This window comes from Bufo gargarizans, chromosome 6 (genome assembly GCF_014858855.1).
Source record: "Bufo gargarizans isolate SCDJY-AF-19 chromosome 6, ASM1485885v1, whole genome shotgun sequence".
Classification (NCBI taxonomy): domain Eukaryota; kingdom Metazoa; phylum Chordata; class Amphibia; order Anura; family Bufonidae; genus Bufo; species Bufo gargarizans.
Genome location: NC_058085.1, coordinates 246,378,644 through 246,403,320, shown reverse-complemented (window position 1 = coordinate 246,403,320; position 24,677 = coordinate 246,378,644). Strand labels below are relative to the sequence as shown.

At 43.2% G+C, this 24,677-nt stretch overlaps 1 protein-coding gene across 2 annotated transcripts; it reads right to left on the bottom strand.

The window, feature by feature from the left end:
• Window positions 1–75: 75 nt before the first annotated feature.
• LOC122941570 (gastrula zinc finger protein XlCGF66.1-like) lies at window positions 76–23,147 on the bottom strand. Of its 2 annotated transcripts, XM_044298905.1 has the most exons (6): window positions 23,067–23,147; window positions 9,643–9,766; window positions 9,353–9,559; window positions 9,142–9,265; window positions 3,205–3,274; window positions 2,889–3,026 (listed from the first exon to the last, which is right to left on the bottom strand). In XM_044298905.1, the coding sequence occupies exons 2-6, from the start codon at window positions 9,739–9,741 to the stop codon at window positions 3,014–3,016; spliced, it is 513 nt and encodes a 170-aa protein (XP_044154840.1). In that variant the 5' UTR covers window positions 9,742–9,766; window positions 23,067–23,147; the 3' UTR covers window positions 2,889–3,013. The 2 variants fall into 2 exon arrangements, with proteins under 2 accessions (XP_044154839.1, XP_044154840.1); XM_044298904.1 differs by lacking the exon at window positions 3,205–3,274 and having other exon boundaries at window positions 76–3,026.
• Window positions 23,148–24,677: the final 1,530 nt, after the last annotated feature.

The following is a 24,677-nucleotide window of genomic DNA, read 5'->3' as shown; positions in this document are numbered from 1 at the left end:
TGTAACCATGGAAATGAGCAGTGTATAATGTGATGGAAAAATGAATCACGCCAGTAAAGGAGGCAATATGGATAATAACAATGCATTAGTAAGTGCCTTGTATTAACTTTGTCTACATAATACATGTAATTTGCTGAAGTGAGACAACCCCTTTAAGATAGTGGTTTCTGAAACTTTTCTCACTCTCTGAACATTCAAATTGTTTAAAGGGAATCAGTCCGAATATACAGGTAAATAAAGCCAACCCACTATGAAGATGTGCGATTTACCCCTGAATACAATGGCCTTTCTCAAATCCTGATCAGTGGTCCTATTTCTGAGAAAAATACGGATTCTATCTGCCCAGCAATCTCCAGCCCTGCACTGCTTATGCGCCAAACATGTAGTTACGAGATTTCAGGGACAGGCACAATTACATCTACACTTCCTGTCCCTGTTGAAGTGGAGGGGGTGCAACCGGCAGGGAAAAAGAGCAGAGCCTCTTATAATACAAATGTGTTTTTTGGAATTGGGACCACCATTCAGGAAGGGAGCAAGTGCATTGTATTCAGGGGAAGGCAAACATCTACAAAGTGGGTTAACTCCTTTAAACCCTGCATAGAACGTAATGCTTTGGCTGACTTGTGCATTCATATGGTTTCACAGTTCTTCAGAGAAGTCTTCCATGTGAGTCTTTTTATGAATATAGAGTTCATAATATATACTGAAACTTTTGCCACATTCATGACACTGGAATGGTTTTTCTCCATTGTGGTTACTTTGTTCTGTGTGAGTCTTTTTATGAATAAAGAGTTCATAGTAGATACTGAAACATTTGCCGCATTCAGGACACTGGAATGGTTTCTCTCCTTTGTGATCTTTTTCATGATTAAAATCTGCTTTATTGTCGGAACGTGTCCTACAAACAGAACATAGATAATTTGTTTCCCCGTTATGTTTTGCCCAATCCAATAGTTGAACGTCGTCCAAATTTTTTTTGCCACAATCTGAACACTGAAAGGACTTCTGTTTTACGTGCATTTTTAAGTGGGCATCAAGTTGGATCTTTCTTAGAAAATACTGTCCACATTCTGAACATTGGGGAGTTTTCTTCTTAGAATGAGTCCTTGAGTATTTTGTAAGATTGGAAATGTCACCAAATGTCTGACTTGCTTCAGGTTTTCCCACTAAACTAGAACGATTTCTGAAAGACAACCTTGTCTCCATATCATGTTTAAAACGATAAGAAGTGCTCGCAACACATTCCTGGCTCTGGAAGTTCTCATATTTGTTGCTTGTGCTACCTGATTTAGCATGATCTACATCAACTAAGTGAGCCAGTACTATAACCTTCACAGGTGATGGGGGGTTTTCTGTTTTTACATCTGTATTACCTAAAGCTGGTGATTGTTGTACAGATATGTTATCCTTAACACAAGTAGATGGAAAGCTTTGTGTATGGTCTTTAGCGTTACAAAGATCAGTCTCTTTAAAGAATCCAAATCGACAAGTGACTGGTACTTCATTTTGTTGGGCAAATTTGGTTTTGCCTCGACATGAAACCGGTTGTGGTTGTTTAACATGTTTAGGTTGATATTGTGTATAGTAACTGTATACGTTTATGAAGTCTCGTACATCATATGGTACTGTTTTCTCCTTAATATGTGTAGTTGGATTTGGTTGTGTGTGATCTGTGTGTGTACCTCCACCATCACACAAGACTGGTTCCTTTTTAACATAAGTAGCTGGATGTTGCACACGATATCTCTGTGTATAAATATTAGGACTGGTAATGTTTATTCCATTTTCTGAGTCATGTTCCATTTGACTATAAGCATACTGGTGTTCCTGACAATGATTTGTTAGTATATATTTGTTGGGGCCATCACTTGAGACTGGTTCCGCCTTAATATGAGGGGACAGATATTGTAAATTGTCCATGGGTGGATAACAGTTGGGTTCTGTGAGTTCTTCATCACATGAGACTCGTTCTTCCTTGATATGTATAGTTGGATATTGTTGTGCATGAGCTGTGGGTGTATAATTGTTGGGTTCTGTGAGATCTTCATCACATGAGACTGGTTCATCTTTAATATGAAGAGATGGATATTGTAAATGGTCTGTGGGTGTACAAATGTTGGGTTCTGTGAAATCTTCATCACACGAGACTGGTTCCTCCTTAATAGTTGTTGTTGGATATTGTTGTGCATGCTCTGTGGGTGGATGAGTGTTGGGTTCTGTGAGACCTTCATCACATGAGACTAGTTCCTCCTTAATATAAGGAGACGGATTGCGTTGTATAGGATCTGTGGTTGTAAAAAAATTAAGGTCTGTAAGCTTTTCTTTATTACATGAGAATGCTCTTTCCGTAATATGTATAGTTGAATAATGCTCATTATCATCTGTGTATAAATAAATGTTGGGGTCTGTGAGGACTTGTCCATCATATGATGCTGGTTTCTCCTTAATATAAGAAGATGGATAATGTTGTGTAGGATCTTTGGATGTACCAGGGTCTGCAAGGTTTTCTTCATCACATGAAACTGGTTCATCCATGATATGTGTAAATGGATATTGTTCATTATCATTTGTAGCCATATTAATGTTGATGTCTGTATGAGTTCCTCCATCAGATGAGGCTGGTTTCTCTTGAATATAAGGAGATGGGTCATATTGTGTGGGATTTGTTAGTGTATAAATATCAGGATCTGTAAGGTTTTCTTCATCACAAGAGACTAGTTCCTCCATAATATGTGTAGATGGATGTTGTTTGGTATCATCAGTGGTTGTATAAATGTTGGTATCTATGAGGGTTCCTCCATTACATGAGACTGGTTTCTCAATAACTTGAGTAGATGAATATTGTGCTTGATCTTTGGGTACATAATTGCTAATGTATGTTAAGCTTCCCCCATCACATGAAACTTCAAATAAATCATTTTTGGCCTTCTTGGAATCGTTACTTAAATGGCTCCAACTGGAATGATTTAATTGCCTGGGGAAATAAGAATCTTGCCCATGTGAGGATGCATTGTCATGAAGGTGACCTGTAAAATATAAATTAAATCATCTTTTAATTCCCATTCTGTATAATAAATCATTTGATGATTGATAAGAACCAAGCTGTTACATGTTTACAAGCCATGACCAGACTAAAGATTCTCTAAATGGTCTCTTAAGAATGGTTTGTCATCCAAACAGGTGGAAAACAACAATTGCTCTTACCGGTAATTGTTTTTCTTGAAACTCATGACGGCACCCATGCGACCAGGACCTCCCATCCAGGACAGGAAACCTGAAGAGATAAAATGGTTCACACCCCCACCACACCTGATAATAAATCAAACTCCGGAGGCGTGCCAACCACCAAGCAAGAAGGATTAAAAGGACAGAACACAACATGAATAGTGGAAAGAGGAAAATCTATCCGGTAGTTCCTCCACATTTCCAAGGAAAAGAGGCTCTATCTAAATATATTCACTCTCTTTTTTTAAATTAGGGAGGGAAACTTTTGGGGTGCCGTCATGGGTTTAAAGAAAAACAATTATAGCTAAGAGCAATTATTGTTTTCCCCTCACCCATGACGGCACCCATGCGGGACTAAACTATAAATCAGACAAAAAGCTTGTAGCACTTTTCCTCCCAAAGGTCGCATCTGAGTCAAGATGCAGCCTGTAATGCCAGAAAAAAATATGGGGAGAGCTCCAGGTAGTGGCTCTAAATATCTGGGCCAGAGAAGCATCTGCCCTCTCTTCCCAAGAGGTCGCAATGGCCCTGGTAGAACGAGCCCCAAACCCCCTTGGAGTGGGCAGACTAAGGGAAGAATAGGCAAGAGAAATAGCATTCTTTACCCATTTAGCAATAACACTAGTGGAAACCTTGCGGCCCCTACACTTTCCCTGAAACTGGATTAGGAGATTTTCATCTATCCTCCAAGGAGAAGTGGAATCTAGGTAAAAAAGCAGACACCTCCTAACATCTAGGCAATGACATTTTTCTTCTGATGGATTAGCTGGATTTGGGCAAAAGGAGGGAAGAACCACATCATGACTTCTGTGAAAATCTGAGACCACCTTCGGCTAGAAAGATGGAATTGGTCTGATGAGAACTTTATCCTCAAAAAAAGTGGTATAAGGAGGGAAAGCAGAAAACGCTTGAATCTCAGAAACCCATCTAGCAGAGGTTATTGATAAAAGGAAGGCCATTTTAAAAGGAGAGCATTTGAACCATTAAATGAGATTTCTATTAAAATGGCTTCTGAGATAGGACCAAAAGAACTGTATTCAAATACCAGGGATGAGACAATGGTCTTAAGGAAGGATGTAACCTAGAGGCTGCTGACAAGAATCTTTTAATCCACAGATGATCAGCTAACCTATAATCAAAAAAAATACTTAGGGCAGCTACCTGAACTTTTAGTGTGGAAGCTTTAAGATTCCTATCTAGCCCTGCTTGCAAAAAAATCTAGGATTCTTTGCATTTGTGGAGATGTAAAGGAATCTGGGCTGTGACCTAGGAATGTAGAAAAAATATTCAAAATTTTAATATTTTTTTTTAGAGGTAACTGCCTTTCTACTTTTTAGCAAGGTGGAAACCACCTTGTTCAACAATCCCCTTCCTGACCAGATCTCCCTTTTAAAATCCATGCCGAAAGCTGAAGAACTTTTAGGCTGGGATGAACTAGCGGACCATGGTAAAGAAGGTCCTCTCTCAATGGTAGGGTCCACGGAGGCTGTACTGCCAACCTCAGAAGATTCGAATAGCAGGACCTCTTGGGGCACTTTGGATCAATCAGGATAACCGAGGCATTCTCTCTCTCTATTTTCTTCAATACTCGTGGGATGAGGCAAATTTGAGGGAAGGCGTACGCTAATTCTTGGCTCCAATCCTGAGCTAACCTATCCACTGCTGATGGGCTGTCCAAATGATGGGAGAAAAATTTCTCTACCTTCCTGTTGGCTCTTGAGGCAAAAAGGTCCACTGTAGGAAGACCGTACCTCTGGACTGTCTGTAAAAAAAAAACTTCTTTGTTTAGACACCATTCACCCTGTTTTATGGAAACTCGACTGAGGAAGTCCTCTATAATATTCTCCTTCCCCTTCAGATGTACTGCTGCAAGGAAAAGCATTCTTCTCTCTGCTATACAAAAGATATCCTGGCATAAATGTAGGAGGGAAGAGACTCTCGTTCCTCCTTGACGGTTTATGTAGGGCACCACTGTTGAATTGTCCGAATATAACACAATCTTTCTGTGCCCTCTCTACTGCTTTTAACTCCTTGAAATTAGAGGATGCTTTCCTCATATTCAGATCCCACCTCCCTTGCCAGTATCTGTTTTGGGAGTGGGCTCCCCAACCCCAAGGGCTGGCATCTGTGGTAATTATGGTCTGGTCTGGAAATGTCCATGGCACTCCTGCTGATAGATTTTTTGGTATCATCCACCACAACAGGGAGCGTCTTGCCTTTGAGGAAAGGTGGAATTTTTGATCCAAAGAATACGGGGAGTCGTCCCAGAATCTTAGGATGTCTGCTTGAAGAGCTCTGGAGTGGATCTGTGCATAAGGTACTGCTGGGATTGCTGATATCATATGACCTACCACCGCAATCGCTTCCCTGAAAGTACAGTGGTAGGACAGGAAGCCTGACCATATTTGCTCCATAATCGCCTCTCTCCTTTGAAGTGGAAGAAAACTTTTTTGTAAACAAGAGTCCAACTGGATTCCCAAAAAAATGCAAACTTGAGAAGAAATCAGATTAGATTTTTTCCAATTGATTATCCATCCTAGGTTTTCTAAAGTGGAGCACAGGAATTTCATATATTTTTCTAGTCCCTCCTTTGACAGAGAGATTATCAAAAAATCATCCAGATAGGGCACCAGAGTAATTTCTGAAGGTCTTAAAAAGGCTGCTAATTCTGCTACCACTTTGGTGAAGACTCTTGGAGCCTGTGCTACACCAAAGGGAAGCGCCCTGTACTGGAGATGCAGCAACTTCCCCTCAACCCAAACTGCTGTTCTTAAAAACTTTTGGGAGGAGGAATGGTTTGGGACGTGGTAATACGCGTTCTGCAGATCCAGGCTTGCCATCCAGCAATCCTGGAAGAGGAGGCTCACAGTTGTTTTTATCGTCTCCATTCGAAATTTCTTGTAGACCAGAAATTTGTTCAGTTTCTTCAGATTTAAAATAACCCTGAACGTACCATTTGGTTTCTTCACCAAAAATAAAGGGGAATAGAACCCCTTGCCCCTCTCTGTCTTGGGAACTGAACAAACTACTCGCTTGTCTAAAAATCTACGCTTCCAAAGCTTTCCTTTTTTCCTGATTTTTGTGGCGAACTGTCTGAGTGAAAAAAAAAAATTGACGAGAAAGGAACTCGAGCCGAAATCCGTTTTCTGTTACACTTAGGAACCATTTGTTCTGAGAAATGGACCCCCAGGCTGGGAAGAACTGAGACAGTCTTCCTCCCACCTGACTTCTGGCGTCATTGGGATTTGTCTTTTGATCTGTTTTCCTTGGTTTTAAATTAAAACAACCCAGATCTTTTAGGAAATTTTTCTCTCTCACTTCTATTATTTTGCGTACCCCTTTGTCTTGATCTAAGCCAAATAGCACGCCTTGCTGCATTTGACATAGCTGCTGCTCTGGCAGAAAAACGGACCACATCAGTAGAAGCATCTGCAAGGAAGTCTGCTGCTTGAGGAAAGTTGGGAGGGAGGATAGTAAGTCCTCTCTAGGGGGTTTGTCTCTGATATGGGATTTTAGTTGACCTAACCATAGCCTTAATGACCTGGAGACCCAGGAGGCAGCAATGGCCGGCCCGAGACTTGTAGAGGCACATTCCCAAGTACGCTTAAGATAAACATCAGCTCTTTTATCTAAAGGCTCTCCTAAACAGCCCAAATCATCAAACAGAACAGACGATTTTTTGGGCTATTTTGGCTACAGGAGCATCTGCAGCAGGAGCTCTGTCCCATACGCCCGCCACTGACTCTTCAAATGGATATTTTCTTTTAACAGAATTAGGTATAAAAAAAATTCTGTCAGGGTTTTTCCATTCTTTCCTCGCTGAATCCTCATCTGAAGACATAAAATCAGACGATAACTCCTGACCTGATTCTAGGTCTTTGTCTCCACCAGAAAGATCAGAATCAGAGACGGCCCCGACTGAAGGACTTACCGTAATAGAGGACTTCACTTCAGATCGTAGTAAGGCCTTAATGGTTTTAGATAAGCTATGGGATTCTTCCATAACTTATCTATACAAGCTTGACATAGTGGTTTAGCATATGCAGCTGACAACGCTACTCTACATCTTCCACATTCCTTATGTTGAGTTTTGCCGGAAGATTTCTTAGGTGTTTTTGGTATCTAACAAAAAAAAAAAAAAAGAAGCAAAACACCCAAAATTATTAAAGGGATTCTGTCACCAGGATTAACAATATGTAGATATTTATATGTGCCCATTAGTCATGCAGTGTTTACAATGATCCCTCTGTTTATTCTCTGTGTGCCTTATATTCTTATAAAAAGCGATCTTATTCATATGTAAATCACCTCTGTCAGGAGCCCAAGGGGTTGTCCCACGATCTCCTGGAGGCCAGCACCGCCCATTGATCCGGAGCCCAACACCACCTACTACTTAATTTATTCACTGCACTATCCTGACGTCATGTAATCTCTGCTACGTAGTCTCGCACAGGCGCAGTGGACACCTCTTGGGGACCTGACAGAGGGTATTTACATATGAATAAGATCGCTTTTTTAAGAATATAAGGCACACAAAGCATAAACAGAGGGATCATTGTAAACACTGCATGAAGACTAATGGGCACATATAAATATCTACATATTGTTAATCCTGGTGACAGAATCCCTTTAATAGAGGATTAATCTCCCCTAGAGGATCAATCTCACCCAAAGTGAGGAGTCAAGCTTCCCTACTCCTCAGGTCCAATACCGGGCTTTTGGGCCTCGAGGGTTCCAAGGGATCGACACATCCAGCATCACCTGGTTCCGACATCATAGGGGAGACTCCAGGTCCTGCACAGCACTGTTTGCGTACCATGGCTGGCTGTTCCCTCCTGCTGCCAACTTGTTACGCGGCTCGGCTCCTTTTAACAGTATGTCCAACAGAAATGCCTAATCCATGAGGCCGGCAAGCCCCTCCCATTCCTATTAGCGCCGCCGGCAGAGTTTTAATGCCCCAGAAGAAGCCACCCCGGCGCGCATGCACAGAGCGCATTGGGAGAACTCTCCGCCATCTTAGAAGTGGGCCGCCGCACTACCATGGATCGGGAGCCGCCTGAACACAGGAGCAGGACAGGCGTAGGCGACGGCTCCCATCAGAGACTTACGCCGCCAGGGGTAGGTCCCGTTACGGTGTTGTAGACCCGGACCTCCCCCAGCCCTCCGAGGTGAGAACCTAAAAAGAAAAAGGGAACTCCTCAGGTACCTCCTATCCGGAGGACAGGACGCCTGAACTGAGGTTTGGTGGGGGTGTGAACCATTTTATCTCTTCATGTTTCGTGTCCCGGATGGGAGGTCCTAGTTGCATAGGTGCCGTCATGGGTAAGGGGAAAATAAATATGGAGAAACCAAAGGTTCCTTTTCCTCTATTGTTAAGTACCTGACATCTTGTTTTTCTTTTGTATTCACTGGTGTAACTTAGGGGACCTGAATGAATTCTAAGTGCTCTATTATACTGCCTGGTGTTCAGGCAGGACGAGCACTGATCGCCTATAAACATGTTGCTCTGCGCTTGTGTGCATCGGCCTATTATATAGTCTGGGGCACAGTTAGGGTTATCAGCAATATAATCCTGATAACACAGGGATATCTGCTGCCGATAATCGAGCATATTTCATTCTGATTAAAGATGCAAATCAGCCGACAAACGAGCTTGCTCATTTATCTGTTGATCAGAGGCATGATTATACAGCCCAGTTATTGGGAATGTGCATTCCTATGAATGCTTGTTCCCGATAACTGGGCCGAATATCGCCCTGTCTAATAGGGCTTTCTGTTCTTTAGAGGGCCACTTCTTCTAGGAATGACAGTTACTTGGAAGACTTGAGCGTCTTTGAGACAAATGGCATGTATTTATCCTGTACTGTAAACTTCTGAAGAGATTATCATATTACACTGATAAATACAGCTCCTTACCTGGTGATGTGAGGGGCTGGTGGTCATCCATGATGACGTCCTTGTACATGTCCTTGTGTCCTTCTATGTATTCCCACTCCTCCATAGAGAAATGCACAGAGATATCCTTACACCTTATACGAACCTGACACATACAATGATCCAGAGGTCATCCAGACAAATTATCCCATGCCTTACTATATAATTATCCAGCATTCCCAGCAGAGCTCACCTCTCCAGCCAGCAGCTCAATTATTTTGTTCGTGAGTTCAAGGATCTTCTCAGAATGTTTTTTCTCATTGCTCTCATGGGTCACTGATTGAGATGGAGGCTCCTCCATGATGGGTAGACTCTGGGTATTGCTCCATTCTCCTGATATATTTGGATAGCTGCTAGAGATCACACACTCTCCAAATTTGTTCTTCACTATAATGTAATCCTGTGTATAGAGAATGGCACCCATTAACTATATATATATATACACACACATCCTGGACAGTGCATGTTCCCAGAATCCCTCACCTCTCCAGTTAGCAGGTGGATGATCTCCAGGGTGATATTCAATATAACTTCTGTCACCTCACTCCTGACCTCCATTCTGGTCACACTTGTCACCGTCATGAAGTAGAGAAACAGAGAATGTTTACTAAAAAGTATAAAAGTATGAAGTTAGTGGGGTACTACTGTGCCAAGTTTATAACAGCGACACATGCTGTATAATAAATGTAGTCATGGTTAGACACTTTTGGTTGACTTACTTTACTTTAGGAAACCCTAAACCGGCAAACTAGACACGGAAGTGTGCATTTAATGACATTTATTCTACTAATTCACCATTTCAGTGTGGTACAATTTTGAATTTATCAGAATTGTGAAGTCCACATCAACTACGTTCCCGACAGGTGGTGCTAATATTAGGCCACATGAACATTGCACTGGCTGAAGCCAATAGGGTTGCACCTAGTATCAAAGTCTTGATACTTTTTCAATACTTTGATACCCAGTTCAATATGATACCAGGATTGGCGCTTTTTCGATACTGAGCTCTGCTTAGGGTAATTTCACACCTGCAGTAGAGGATTCCAGCAGGCAGTTCCATCGCCGGAACTGCCTGCCGGATCCGGCAATCCGGACGAAAAGTGATGGCAAATGCATTGAAATACCAGATCCGTCTCTCCAGTGTCATCCTGGAAAAACGGATCCGGTATTCATTTTTTTTTGCATTTTTAAAGGTGTGCCGTTGCGCAGACGGGAAAGCCGGATCAGTTTTGCCGGAACACTTAATGCCGGATCCAGCACTAATACACTTTAATGGAAATTACTGCCGGATCTGGCATTATGGCAAGTGTTCAGTATTTTTGGCTGGAGAAAAAACTGCAGCATGCTGCTGTATTTTCTCCGGCCAAAAAACGTAAGAGGGACTGAACTGATGCATCCTGAACGGAATGCTCTTCATTCAGAATGCATTAGGATAAAACTGATCCGTTTTTTCCAGTATTGAGCTCCTGTGACGGAACTCAGTCCCGGAAAATAAAAACGCTAGTGTGAAAGTACCCTAAGGCCATTTTCACACTAGTGTTGTTTGAATCCGGCATTCAATTCCGTCACCGGAACTGCCCGCCGGATCCAGAAAAACGTGTGAAAACTGATTACATTTGAATCCTGATCAGGATTTTGATCACAATAAAAAAAATGCATTGGAAAAAACAGATCCGCCATTTATGGACTTTAACTTTTTTTTCAATTTTTTTCGTGTATAACATGCAAAAGCCGGATCCGGTTTGACTGAACACACAGCGGTCAATGGGAAAAAGGCCTGATCCGGCGTTCAGTGAAAGTGTTCAGGATTTTTGGCCGGAGGTAAAAATATAACATGCTACGGTTTTCTGAAAAGCTTGATCAGTCAAAAAAACTGAACTGAAGATATCCTGATGCATCCTGAACAGATTGCTCTCCATTCAGAATGCATTAAGATAAAACTGATCAGTTCTTTTCCGGATTTGAGCCCCTAGGACGGAACTCAGTGCCGGAAAAGAAAAACGCTAGTGTGAAAGTAGCCTAATGCGCTGCTTAGTATCAGTCCCTATCAGAAAACATGGAGCGCGCAAAGCGAGGAGGTAGAGCGTCCCACCCTCTCCACTGTGACAAGGCCGGCCTCTGTCACCAATGAAAAAGCTGAAGGGCCTGATGGGGAAGTGTCAGGGAGGGGAGAGAATAGGAGGGGGCAAGGGAGAGGAAAACTCACTGCATCCTTGTGGTGCTGGAAGCTGATAAATTAAAGGACCTGTGATGATGTCACTAATAATATCCACTTGTTACTGGTCACATGGTAATGACATCATCAATGGTCCTTTTACTTCTCAGCATCCAGGAAGATCTTCCTGCAGTTTTGTAGATATCTGCTTCATGCTGTATGCCTGTATTAATGTGAGGCACGTGGTCACATTAATAGTAACAGTGACCCCATCATGTCCTCATATAATGGGCAAAATGGGGTTAATAACGATGTCACTTACTATTAATATGAGGCACGTGGAGGTAAAAAAATAAACACCATGTGCCTCACATTAACCCTTTAACACAATTGCCATACATGTAGGGTGTTATGCGCAGGGAATTGTATGGAGCGGGCTGCTGTAGTGAGCCTGGTCTATAAACGGCAGGTGCCAGAGCTGTTAATACCACAGACACCCAACCGCAACGACTGGGATCGGAAATCACGCTGAAATTGGTCAATTAACTCCTCAGATGCCACGATCATGGCATCTGTGAGGTAAAGCAGAGGGATAACAAAAATATGTAAAGTTTTAAATGACCCCCTTTGCCAATTTTACATATAAAAAAATATAAACACCAAAAAAACATCAGGGCAATTCCATGGAAATGTCAACCCCATCACACAAAAATTAAATTGTATTTAAAAACACAATGTGTATGTAATATTAATGTACACAATCTAAAGTTCAAGGAAATATTATTTTGCAACTTTTAAAAAAAAGGCACCTTGATGTAGCAACATTGTAAACCAAGATGGCCGATTTGCTTGCACAGATGGTGCGTTCTTTGTCAAGTTTGTGATACCATCAAGTAAGCCAGGATGTTTTGACATTTGTTTGGTAAGTGCAGTCACTTGTAGCATGCATTAGAGATTTGATATTAATAGATAGAGACTTTCCACCATGTTTACAAGTCAACCACTAGCTGTTTAACCACTTCAGCCCCGCTAGCTGAAACCCCCTTCATGACCAGGCCACTTTTTACACTTCGGCACTACACTCCTTTCACCGTTTATCGCTCGGTCATGCAACTTACCACCCAAATGAATTTTACCTCCTTTTCTTCTCACTAATGGAGCTTTCATTTGGTGGTATTTTATTGCTGCTGACATTTTTACTTTTTTTGTTATTAATCAAAATGTAACGATTTTTTTGCAAAAAAATGACATTTTTCACTTTCAGCTGTAAAATTTTGCAAAAAAAACGACATCCATATATAATTTTTTTGCCAAATTTATTGTTCTACATGTCTTTGATAAAAAAAAAATGTTTGGGCAAAAAAAAATGGTTTGGGTAAAAGTTATAGCGTTTACAAACTATGGTACAAAAATGTGAATTTCCGCTTTTTGAAACAGCTCTGATTTTCTGAGCACCTGTCATGTTTCCTGAGGTTCTACAATGCCCAAACAGTAGAAAAACCCCACAAATGACCCCATTTCGGAAAGTAGACACCCTAAGGTATTCGCTGATGGGCATAGTGAGTTCATAGAACTTTTTATTTTTTGTCACAAGTTAGCGGAAAATGATGATGATTTTTTTTTTTTTTTTTTTCCTTACAAAGTCTCATATTCCACTAACTTGCGACAAAAAATAAAAAATTCTAGGAACTCACCATGCCCCTCACAGGATACCTTGGGGTGTCTTCTTTCCAAAATGGGGTCACTTGTGGGGTAGTTATACTGCCCTGGCAATTTAGGGGTCCAAATGTGTGAGAAGAACTTTGCAATCAAAATGTGTAAAAAATGACCGGTGAAATCCGAAAGGTGCACTTTGGAATATGTGCCCCTTTGCCCACCTTGGCAGCAAAAAAGTGTCACACATCTGGTATCGCCGTACTCAGGAGAAGTTGGGGAATGTGTTTTGGGGTGTAATTTTACATATACCTATGCTGGGTGAGAGAAATATCTTGGCAAAAGACAACTTTTCCCATTTTTTTATACAAAGTTGGCATTTGACCAAGATATTTTTCTCACCCAGCATAGGTATATGTAAAATGACACCCCAAAACACATTCCCCAACTTCTCCCGAGTACGGCGATACCAGATGTGTCACACTTTTTTGCTGCCAAGGTAGGCAAAGGGGCACATATTCCAAAGTGCACCTTTTGGATTTTGCAGGCCATTTTTTTACACATTTTGATTGCAAAGTACTTCTCACACATATGGGCCCCTAAATTGCCAGGGCAGTATAACTACGCCACAAGTGACCCCATTTTGGAAAGAAGACACCCCAAGGTATTCCGTGAGGGGCACTGCGAGTTCCTAGAATTTTATTTTTTTTGTCACAAGTTAGCGGAAAATGATGATTTTCTTTTTTTTCTCTTTTTTCCTTACAAAGTCTCATATTCCACTAACTTGCGACAAAAAATAAAAAATTCTAGGAACTCGCCATGCCCCTCACGGAATACCTTGGGGTGTCTTCTTTCCAAAATGGGGTCATTTGTGGGGTAGTTATACTGCCCTGGCAATTTAGGGGCCCATATGTGTGAGAAGTACTTTGCAATCAAAATGTGTAAAAAATGGCCTGCGAAATCCGAAAGGTGCACTTTGGAATATGTGCCCCTTTGCCCACCTTGGCGGCAAAAAAGTGTCACACATCTGGTATCGCCGTACTCAGGAGAAGTTGGGGAATGTGTTTTGGGGTGCCATTTTACATATACCCATGCTGGGTGAGAGAAATATCTTGGCAAAAGACAACTTTTCCCATTTTTTTATACAAAGTTGGCATTTGACCAAGATATTTATCTCACCCAGCATGGGTATATGTAGAATGACACCCCAAAACACATTCCCCAACTTCTCCTGAGTACGGCGATACCAGATATGTCACACTTTTTTGCAGCCTAGATGCGCAAAGGTGCCCAAATTCCTTTTAGGAGGGCATTTTTAGACATTTGGATCCCAGACTTCTTCTCACGCTTTAGGGCCCCTAAAAAGCCAGGGCAGTATAAATACCCCACATGTGACCCCACTTTGGAAAGAAGACACCCCAAGGTATCCAATGAGGGGCCTGGCAAGTTCATAGAAATTTTTTTTTTTTTCGCAAAAGTTAGCGGAAATTATTATTTTTTTTTTTTTTCTCACAAAGTCTCACTTTCCGCTAACTTAGGACAAAAATTTCAATCTTTCATGGACTCAATATGCCCCTCAGCAAATACCTTGGGGTGTCTTCTTTCCAAAATGGGGTCAGTTGTGGGGTGTTTGTACTGCCCTGGCATTTGAGGGTCTCCGCAATCATTACATGTATGGCCAGCATTAGGAGTTTCTGCTATTCTCCTTATATTGAGCATACAGGTAATGAGATTTTTTTTTCCGTTCAGCCTCTGGGCTGAAAGAAAAAAATGAAAGGCACAGATTTCTTCATTCGCATTGATCAATGTGGATGAAAAAATCTCTGCCCAAAAAAAAAAAATGGAGGGGAAAGGCGTCTGCCAGGACATAGGAGCTCCGCCCTACATCCATACCCACTTAGCTCGTATGCCCTGGCAAACCAGATTTCTCCATTTGCATCAATCGATGTGGATGAATAAATCATTGCCGGGATTTATTTTAATTTTTATTTTTTTTAATATATATACAAAGTGTTTGCCAAAGCATAGGAACGCCGCCTCCTCCTCAGCTCGTATGCCTCGGCAAACGTATCTGTCACTGCAGAGGAGAAAATCCCGTCTTGCAGCGCCGCATACACCGACTTGCGTGTAATCTGACAGCAGCGCAATGCTTCTGTCAGAATGCACATCGGTGCTGCAGCTGGTCGATCGGTTGGTCCACCTGGAAGGTAAAAAGACAAAAAAAAAAAAAAAAGAAAAAACCAGGCCGCAACGCAATAATTTTATTAACTTTGCAACAGAACATGTAACTTTAACTTTTTGAACTGAACATTAACGTGTTTGCTTACTGGTGTGGGTTTTTTTTTTTGTTTTTTGTTTTTTTACCTTTATAGAACAAACCTCTCCTTCCCCATGGGTCAATGTGCAAAGCGCAAATCGCCCAAAGATGTGGCGAAGTGCGTTATGCACTTTGTCCCATGTGAAAGGAGACGTTTGCAGCAGCAGTGAGTGAATGGGCCCTAATAGCCCTGTGTGCCTATCCTGGTGAGATGATCCCTATGCTAATAGTGTACCTGTGAGTGGTACTTCCGGAAACACTCTCCAAAGCATAGGGCAGGGTGGTCAGGACAGTCAGGACAGAAATAGCGGGTGTCACGCCTTATTCCACTCCTGCTACAGACACGACATCTTTTTCGGGGTGACGGTTGGGTTGAGGTACCAGGAACGACATTGGGGAAATGTCGCTCGTGTAGACGGCTAACTACACTGGTGGATGGGGCCACGGAACCTCCTGGGTACAGGAGGTTCTCGATGATCTCTTCCTGAAATTTGAGGAAGGATCCAGTTCTCCCAGCCTTACTGTAGAGAACAAAACTATTGTACAGAGCCAATTGAATTAAATATACAGACACCCTCTTATACCAGCGTCTGGTTCTGCGGGAAACTAAATACGGAGACAACATCTGGTCATTGAAGTCCACCCCTCCCATGTGGAGGTTATAGTCGTGGACTGAGAGGGGCTTTTCAATGACACGGGTTGCTCGCTCAATTTGTATTGTCGTGTCTGCGTGAATGGAGGAGAGCATGTAAACGTCACGCTTGTCTCTCCATTTCACCGCGAGCAGTTCTTCGTTACACAGTGCGGCCCTCTGCCCCCTTGCAAGACGGGTGCTAACGAGCCGTTGGGGGAAGCCCGCGCGACTAGTTCGCGCGGTACCACAGGCGCCAATCCGTTCTAGAAACAAATGCCTAAAGAGGGCCACACTTGTGTAAAAATTGTCCACATAACGATGGTACCCCTTGCCGAATAAGGGTGACACCAAGTCCCAAACTGTCTTCCCACTGCTCCCCAGGTAGTCAGGGCAACCGACCGGCTCCAGGGTCTGATCTTTTCCCTCATAGACCCGAAATTTGTGGGTATAGCCTGTGGCCCTTTCACAGAGCTTATACAATTTGACCCCATACCGGGCGCGCTTGCTTGGGATGTATTGTTTGAAGCCAAGGCGCCCGGTAAAATGTATCAGGGACTCGTCTATGCAGATGTTTTGCTCTGGGGTATAAATATCTGCAAATTTCAGGTTGAAATGGTCTATGAGGGGCCGAATTTTGTGGAGCCGGTCAAAAGCAGGGTGGCCCCTGGGACGGGAGGCGGTGTTGTCACTAAAGTGCAGGAAACGCAGGATGACCTCAAATCGTGTCCTGGACATAGCAGCAGAGAACATGGGCATGTGATGAATCGGGTTCGTGGACCAATATGACCGCAATTCATGCTTTTTTGTCAGGCCCATGTTGAGGAGGAGGCCCAGAAAAGTTTTAATTTCGGAAACTTGGACTGGTTTCCACCGGAAAGGCTGGGCATAATAGCTTCCCGGGTTAGCGGTTATAAATTGTGTGGCATACCGATTTGTTTCTGCCACAACTAAGTCTAAAAGCTCCGCAGTCAAGAACAGCTCAAAAAATCCCAGGGCCGAACCGATCTGAGCTGTCTCAACCCGAACTCCAGACTGGGCGGTGAAAGGGAAAACTACAGGTGCGGCTGAAGTTGGGGACTGCCAATCAGGGTTTGCCAGCACCTCTGGGATTCTAGGGGCTCTACAGGCACGTCTTTGCGGTGGCTGCGACGGGGTCACTACTGCACGTGCCACCGTACCAGCTTCAACTGCCCTTCTGGTGCTCGCTACTTCACCAGGTTGTACGGCAGTGCTGGTACTAGGTCCAGGAAGGGCTGGGCTGCTGGTGTATGCCTCACCACGTAATCCGACAGCACCAGCCCCACTCTGCTGCTCTTGAAGCGGATCCTGCGCAACCTGCGGTCTAGCGACACGGGGCCGGGTACGCCTGGTTCTATCAGGGACCTCAGCCTCCTCGTCCGAACTTTGGGTCAGAGAGCCACTGCTTTCTACAGGTTCGTATTCTGACCCGCTGGATTCATCAGATGAGGGTTCCCACTCCTCATCCGACTGGGTCAGAAGCCTGTAGGCCTCTTCAGAAGAATACCCCCTGTTAGACATGTGGGCAACTAAATTTAGGGGTATTCCCTGAGACTACCCAAGAAAAAAAAGCAAGCCTGTCTTACAAAGGGGAGGCTAGCGAAGTACCGGAGGCCGCTGCGGTTGATAAAAAATATCAAAACTGATTTTTTTATCGCCGCAGTGCGTGTAAATTGAATGTGCAGCGATCAAAAAAAAATTTTTTTTTTGTCACTGCGGTGGGGCGGGTGTGGGCGAACGCACGTGTGGGCGAGCGATCAGGCCTGATCGGGCAAACACTGCGTTTTGGGTGGAGGGAGAACTAAAGTGACACTAGTACAATTATAGATCTGACCGTGATCAGTTTTGATCACTTCCAGATACTATAAAAGTACAAATGCTGATTAGCGATACGCTAATCAGCGAATAACGGACTGCGGTGCGGTGGGCTGGGCGCTAACCGATCCCTAAACTACCTAACCAAGGGGCCTAAACTATACTGAAACCTAACAGTCAATACCAGTGAAAAAAAAAAGTGACAGTTTGCACTGATCACTTTTTTCTTTTCACTTGTGATTGACAGGGGTGATCAAAGGGTTAATTGGGGTTCAGGGGGGTGATCTGGGGCTAAGTGTGTAGTGTTGGTGTACTCACTGTGAAGCCTGCTCCTCTGCTGGATCCAACCGACGAAAAGAACCAGCAGAGGAGCAGGCAGCCATATAACAGATCATATTTACAAATATGATCTGTTATTCGGCTCTCTGATTGGATTTTTTAAAAATCAGCAACCTGCCAGCCAATGATCACGGCTGGCAGGTTGCTGACGAAATAGTCCTGAACGAAATGCCGGCGCGAACTGCGCATGCGCGGGCGCATATTCGCGTCATCTCGCGTCTCGCGAGATGACGCGTATATGCGTGACTCTGCACAGCGCTGCCACCTCCGGACCGCACATCTGCGTTAGGCGGTCCGGAGGTGGTTAAAGATGGTGTGCATGAGCATGTGATTCCGTCACGATAACTGATTTTTCTTGCTATACGGGTCAGTATTTTATACAGGTCAATAAAAAGTTTTGTGCAAAGCACTACCTTTACCAGGATTATTACTGTAAAAAGTCAAAAATTTTCACATGTTATTAGGACAGTTATGGCATTGTGACGGAATCACCTGAATGTCCATAAGGCTATTTCATGCTAACTAGAGTGGTAGTATAGGTCTATGTAGCATCCAATTTATTTGATTTCTTTGAGGTTGTAGCAACTTGTGAGAAAGATGGGTAAAACTGATGCTGAGAGACGACGTGAAAGTCGACAAAGACAAAAAGATGCAGGCCTGCATGAAGCAATGAAAGAAAAGGATCGGAAGCAAGACAAGTGGACAGCAATGACACCAAGACAACTTAAGAAATTCAACAAACAGCATAATATTGGTCAAATAAGATACAGAGACAAGCAGAAGACAGTTCACAAGATAAAGCTTCTATATCTACAGCAGTTGCCGATACTCCATGCAGTCATGAATATGCTTTACCTTCATCATTTCCGTACAATAGTGGGCAAAGTCTTGGGAAAGCACTTAATGGAGTTGTCCGGGTTCAGAGCTGAACCCGGACATACACTTATTTTCACCTAGACAGCCCCCCCTGAGGCTAGCATTGGAGCATCTCATGCACTCCCTTGCCCTGAGCTAAATCGCGCAGGGCTCTTTTTGTTTTCAATAACACACCGCTGGGCGGAAACTGTGTTCGGTGACATCACCGGCTCTCCTGGCAGCCCCATGGAGAGCCCGGTACGTCACTGGATCTCCAAAAAATGCCTTTGCCCTGTGCAATTTAGCGCAGGGCAAAGGAGAGCATCGGAGCATGAACTGCTCCAATGCTCATGTCAGGGGGGCTGCCGGGGGGGACCCCTTTAAGTCCACAGAAAATCATAAAAGTTGTACAATGCCTCAGTGATCAGTTTTTTCTCTCCATCCCAATCTTTAAGTCCCAGAGAAAGTAATCAGCAGGTCAATGCTGTTGGGGAAGAGTTCTACAACAGCGATATCAGTTGGATGTCAACTGGTTTAAAGGACTACATCATTGTTAAATGTTGGTAGTTTCGTGCTCTGTACATACTATGGGAAAAATTAAAACGATCATACGTTGGACAAATTACTTCAGTGTCACCAACAGACTCCCAATTTGAAGTTCTCAACTTGAGAAAAAATGATGAAGCAGACAGATTTTTGTGTTCCCAGAAAAAGAAAATCAATGCTGGTTTGATAACCATGATGTTATACATATACCGCAGCCAACTTTAAAGTTGTCCTATGACAGAATGAAATATGTATTTGCGAACTCCGTTAATGCAGAATGAGTGCTGCTTGTATAAAAGAAAATTATAAGCTTTTAAATATTCATTAAAGAAAACTTAAGTTGAATAAAATCTTTCATTACACTGTGAAGGACAACTGGTGATTCCGTCACAGTGCTGAAATCGATGGTAAGCTATGTTGTATAACGAAGTGAGAAAAAATGATATCTGCTACTAGGCTATATACTCAGTAATGTATAACATATATAACAAAAACATTATCTTTTTCTTTTACATTCACAGAGATTTTTCTTTTTGAAACAAACTCATCGCTTTGTGTCCATGAAAAGTGATTCCGTCACAACATGTTATGGACAATTTACACAATGTAACAGAAGCAAAAAATATAAGTATTTTTGCTTACATGTACAGTCTCATATATGCTTTGTCACACAATGCCAAAATGCATATACTTTAGTAGCAGACAAATGTGGAAGCACATACTTAAATAGTGATTCCGTCACAAATGGAATTGCCCATCAGGCATCATCTGCGTCTGAAAATGTATGTACGCCAAAAATGGTATCAATAAAAACTACAGTTTGTCCCGCAAAAAAACAAGCTCTCATACAGATGCGTAAACCAAAAATTTAAAAGTTATGGCTTTCAGAAAATGGCGATGCAAAGAAAATGTTGATTTTATTTTGTTTGCGTGGAATTGAGTATCGCAATACTTTTTCTTGGTATCAAAATCAAATCAAAAATTTGGTATCATGACAACTCTAGAAGCCAGGCTCCCGCTGTAACGGCCAAGATTAGAGACAGGGGCGTAGCTATAGGGGGTGCAGAGGTAGCAGTCGCTACCAGGCCCAGGAGCCTGAGGGGGCCCAAAGACCCTTGTGCCACAAAAGACACTGGCATTATAGAAAGTGCATGCTGGTCAATTTACACCTCTGGATGGAGGGGAGGGGTTAGGTCAAGAATTTGGCATGAGGGGGTGCCCATTCAATGTTTGCCTCAGGCAGCAGGAAGGCTTCATGCTCCCCTGCCCCTTTTCCACAAGCACTAAGAGAAGGGGGGCCCAAGCTGAACTCTTGCACTAGGGCCCATGAGCTTTTAGCTACGCCCCTGATTAGAGACAACTCCGATCCTAACTATTTAACCCCCTCGTTGCCATGGGCTATTAGCCTAATGCCAATTAACTACATTGTGATGTCCCAAAAAGTGAAATTATTTAGTAAAAGTAGTAAAAATAAAAACCCACATACAAACACAGTATTGCAGCATTTGTCACAGCACATATGATAAAGACATGTTATTTAAAACATCGGTGAACAAACAAAAAAAAAAATAACTGAATTAATTTTTTTCCCAAATGCCCCACCCCACAAATAATAAAAGTTAGGCCTCATGTACAGGAACGTATTATGTTTCCACCAGGGATGTCCCGATACCAGTATCGGTATCGGGGCTGACACCGTACATTTGCACGAGTACTTGTACTCGTGCAAATGTCGCCGATACCGCGGCCGATACATCATTGCCGTGTAGCGGGTCCTGTGTCCCAGATCAGCGGTGACAGCGTGTCCCATCTTCTCTTCCGGGCGGCGGGGTGTCCAATCTTCACTTCCGGGGGGCGCTGCTCCCAGCTGATCAGCGTGGGGACAGCAGTGTGTCCCAGCTGATCGTCGTGGGGACGGGACTTCTGTGCGGCGCCTCCCAAGTCCCATGCGGTTGCCTAGCAATGGGAAGAAGGTAAAGCCACTACCTCCCAGTACTCTGGTGCATCCACATGGGAAGGTTTACAGCAGGCCAGGTGGGTATGGTGCATGAAATGGAGGAGAAATTCAGTTAATTTCTCTCAATTTCATGCTAAAACAAACCGTGAATAATAAAATAAGGTGGGGGGGCATATAATAGTGATCCCCAACCAGTGTGCCTCCAGCTGTTGCAAAACTACACCTCCCAGCATGCCCGCAAAGCCAAAGGCTGTCCGAGCATGCTGGGAGTTGTAGTTTTGCAACAGCTGGAGGCACATTGGTTGGGAAACACTGTTATATGCCCATTTATTAACCCTTACAAAGGAAAAGTGCATTCTGAGTGGATGCGGATCCGCTCAGAATGCATCAGTCTGGCAGCGTTTGGCCTCCGCTCCGCTCAGCAGGCGGACACCCGAACGCTGCTTGCAGCGTTCGGGTGTCCGCCTGGCCGTGCGGAGGCAAACGGATCCGTCCAGACTTACAATGTAAGTCAATGGGGACGGATCCGTTTGAAGTTGACACTATATGGCTCAATTTTCAAACGGATCTATCCCCCATTGACTTTCAATGTAAAGTCTGGACGGATCCGTCTGAAGCTACTTTCACACTTAGAATTTTTTCTACAATATAATGCAGACGGATCCGTTCTGAACGCATCCCATCGTCAGCATTATATGAGCGGATCCGTCTGGGCGGATCCGCTCTGAAAGCCAGTGTGAAAGTAGCCTAAGCTGTGTAGATTGTCAGGCACATTCTGCCCATGTAAAGGTGCCGCCGTCTATGCAGATCCATGACGGATCCGCACCAAACGCGAGTGTGAATGGAGCCTAAGTCCACCTTATGTTCATAGGGTGGATTTTGATCACAGATTTCAGCCCAGATTCTGCACCGAAAACATGGGGCATCCTAACTAACCTAAGTGCTGGTTGTCAGGGCAAATATATATTGGGTTATTACGCAGAGATGTATTCTATACAGCACAGTGCTGGTCATTACAGGCCAGTGTATGCTGTACAGCATACTGAATGTTATTACACAGCAGCATATACTATATGGCATGTTGTGGAGCATTACACAGAAGCATATTGCGGGTTATTACACAGCACACCTTACAATGGCTTCTTACACAGCAGCATATACTATATGGCATATTGTGAATTATTATACAGATTATACCTGGTTATTACACAGGGTCATATACTAAACGCATATTGTGGGTTATTACACAGCAGCATATACTATATGGCATATTGTGAATTATTATACAGATTATACCTGGTTATTACACAGGGTCGTATACTAAACGCATATTGTGGGTTATTACACAGCAGCATATACTATATGGCATATTGTGGTTATAGACAGCATACACAGCATTGTGTACTATACACAGTTAAATATTTGACATATTACATGTAATATACAATATGAGTTATTACACAATGGCATCTTCTATATGGCCCTATAGCAGACCATTACACAGTGGCATATACTGCATAGCTATTGCTTACAGTTTATTACATAAGTTATAATTTTGTATATGACCGATTATTAACATGGCAAGGTACACTGGCCAGTATACTACAGGTTACTGTACCTTCCGTTATCATTCCGTTCAGTCTTTTACTCCCGTGAATGTGAAAATATAACACGGAAGTAACAATTACATGGCGCAGAGAATTCTGGGAGCTGTCATGTGATCTTTGGCACTGTCAGTTGAGAGGGGCGGTTTTTGTGTTCTATCAATGGCTTCAATGAAATGGCGTCAGCATAAAGGGATCCTTTCACCTCAGGTGTACCCTGGTATTACGGAGGCTTTGTCTCTGTGACTTCCCTGCCTTTATTCCTACTGCTCTTTTCTACGATACACAGTGTTATGTATGCATATTGCTCTCCCTAGTGGTCGAAAAATGCTAGTGCAGGGCTACAGAAAAATGGCTGCCACCACTAGTATGGTACAGTGTATATACAGTGAGGACAGTATACATAAAATAGATACAATGAAGATAACCGTACTTTGCGGAGAGGAGCACCTCTAATGGCTATGCATGAGGCACTGGGACCCCCTTGACATGACAGGAGTTGCGCATGAGTCCCTTTATGTGAAAGAAGACCCCTATGCTGCAAGTTACATCCTCAGATTTTTTTAAATGGCTTTCACACTGGCGTTTGGTGCAGATCCGTAACGGATCTGCACAGACGGATCAGTTCAGAACGGATCCATTTGTATTATCTTTAACATAGCCAAGACGTCTTGAACACCATTGAAAGTCAATAGATGACGGATCTGTTTGCTATTGTGCCAGATTGTGTCATAGAAAACCGTCCCTATCGACTTACATTGTGTGTCAGGACGGATCCGTTTGGCTCAGTTTCGTTAGACAGACACTAAAACGGCAGCGTTTTGGTGTCCACCTCCAGATCGGAATGGAGACTGATCGGAGGCAAACTGATGTATTCTGAGCGGATACGTTTCCATTCAGAATGCATAAACTGATCCGTTTTGGACCGCGTGTTAGAGCCCTGAACGGATCTCACAAACGGAAAGCCAAAACGCCAGTGTGAAAGTAGCCTAATGGTAAACTTTTTTTAGTTGCCCATAGCAACCAATCGGATTCCACCTTTCATTTTCCAGAGCTCCTTTGGAAAATGAAAGGTGGAATCTAATTGGTTGCTATGGGCAACTAAAAAGTTTACCTTTACACCCATTTTAAAAAAAATCTGTGGATGTAACTTGCAACATAGGGTCTTCTTACTTAAAGCAGTTTGCCGTCACACCAGTTTTGATCAATTTCCCCCAAAGATTATAGACAGCCGAGCAAATTTGGGACTGTTGGAAACCATGTAGTAGGGGAGAGTCCCCTCTGAGAATGGAGTGGTAGTGTGCCTGTCATTCCACCGCTCCATTTCACAGAAGCGACTAGCGTTGTTAGAATCCGGCAGGCAGTTCCTTTGACTGATATCCTTTTTTTCCGAATCTGTTAGATGGATCCAGTGAAATGTCGGATCCGTCTCATCCGGTATCATCTTGAATAACGGATCCGGTATAAAAAAAATTAAAAAAATCAAAAGCGAAATCAGCTCCTCCTATATCCCGGAGCATGCACAGAGCAGAAAACTGGAATCAGTGATGCGACAATTTCTGGAACACTTGGTACCGGATCCGGTATTAATACATCTCTATGGAAATGAATGCTGGATCTGGCAA

Coding starts and splice junctions, on each gene's coding strand:
- LOC122941570 (XM_044298904.1), bottom strand. CDS start 9,741: ATGACGGTGACAAGTGTGACCAGAATGGAGGTCAGGAGTGAGGTGACA. Junction 9,266..9,352: donor TTGAGCTGCTGGCTGGAGAG/GTGAGCTCTGCT, acceptor TGTATGTGTCAG/GTTCGTATAAGGTGTAAGGA. Junction 3,027..9,141: donor CCAGCCCCTCACATCACCAG/GTAAGGAGCTGT, acceptor TATATTTTACAG/GTCACCTTCATGACAATGCA.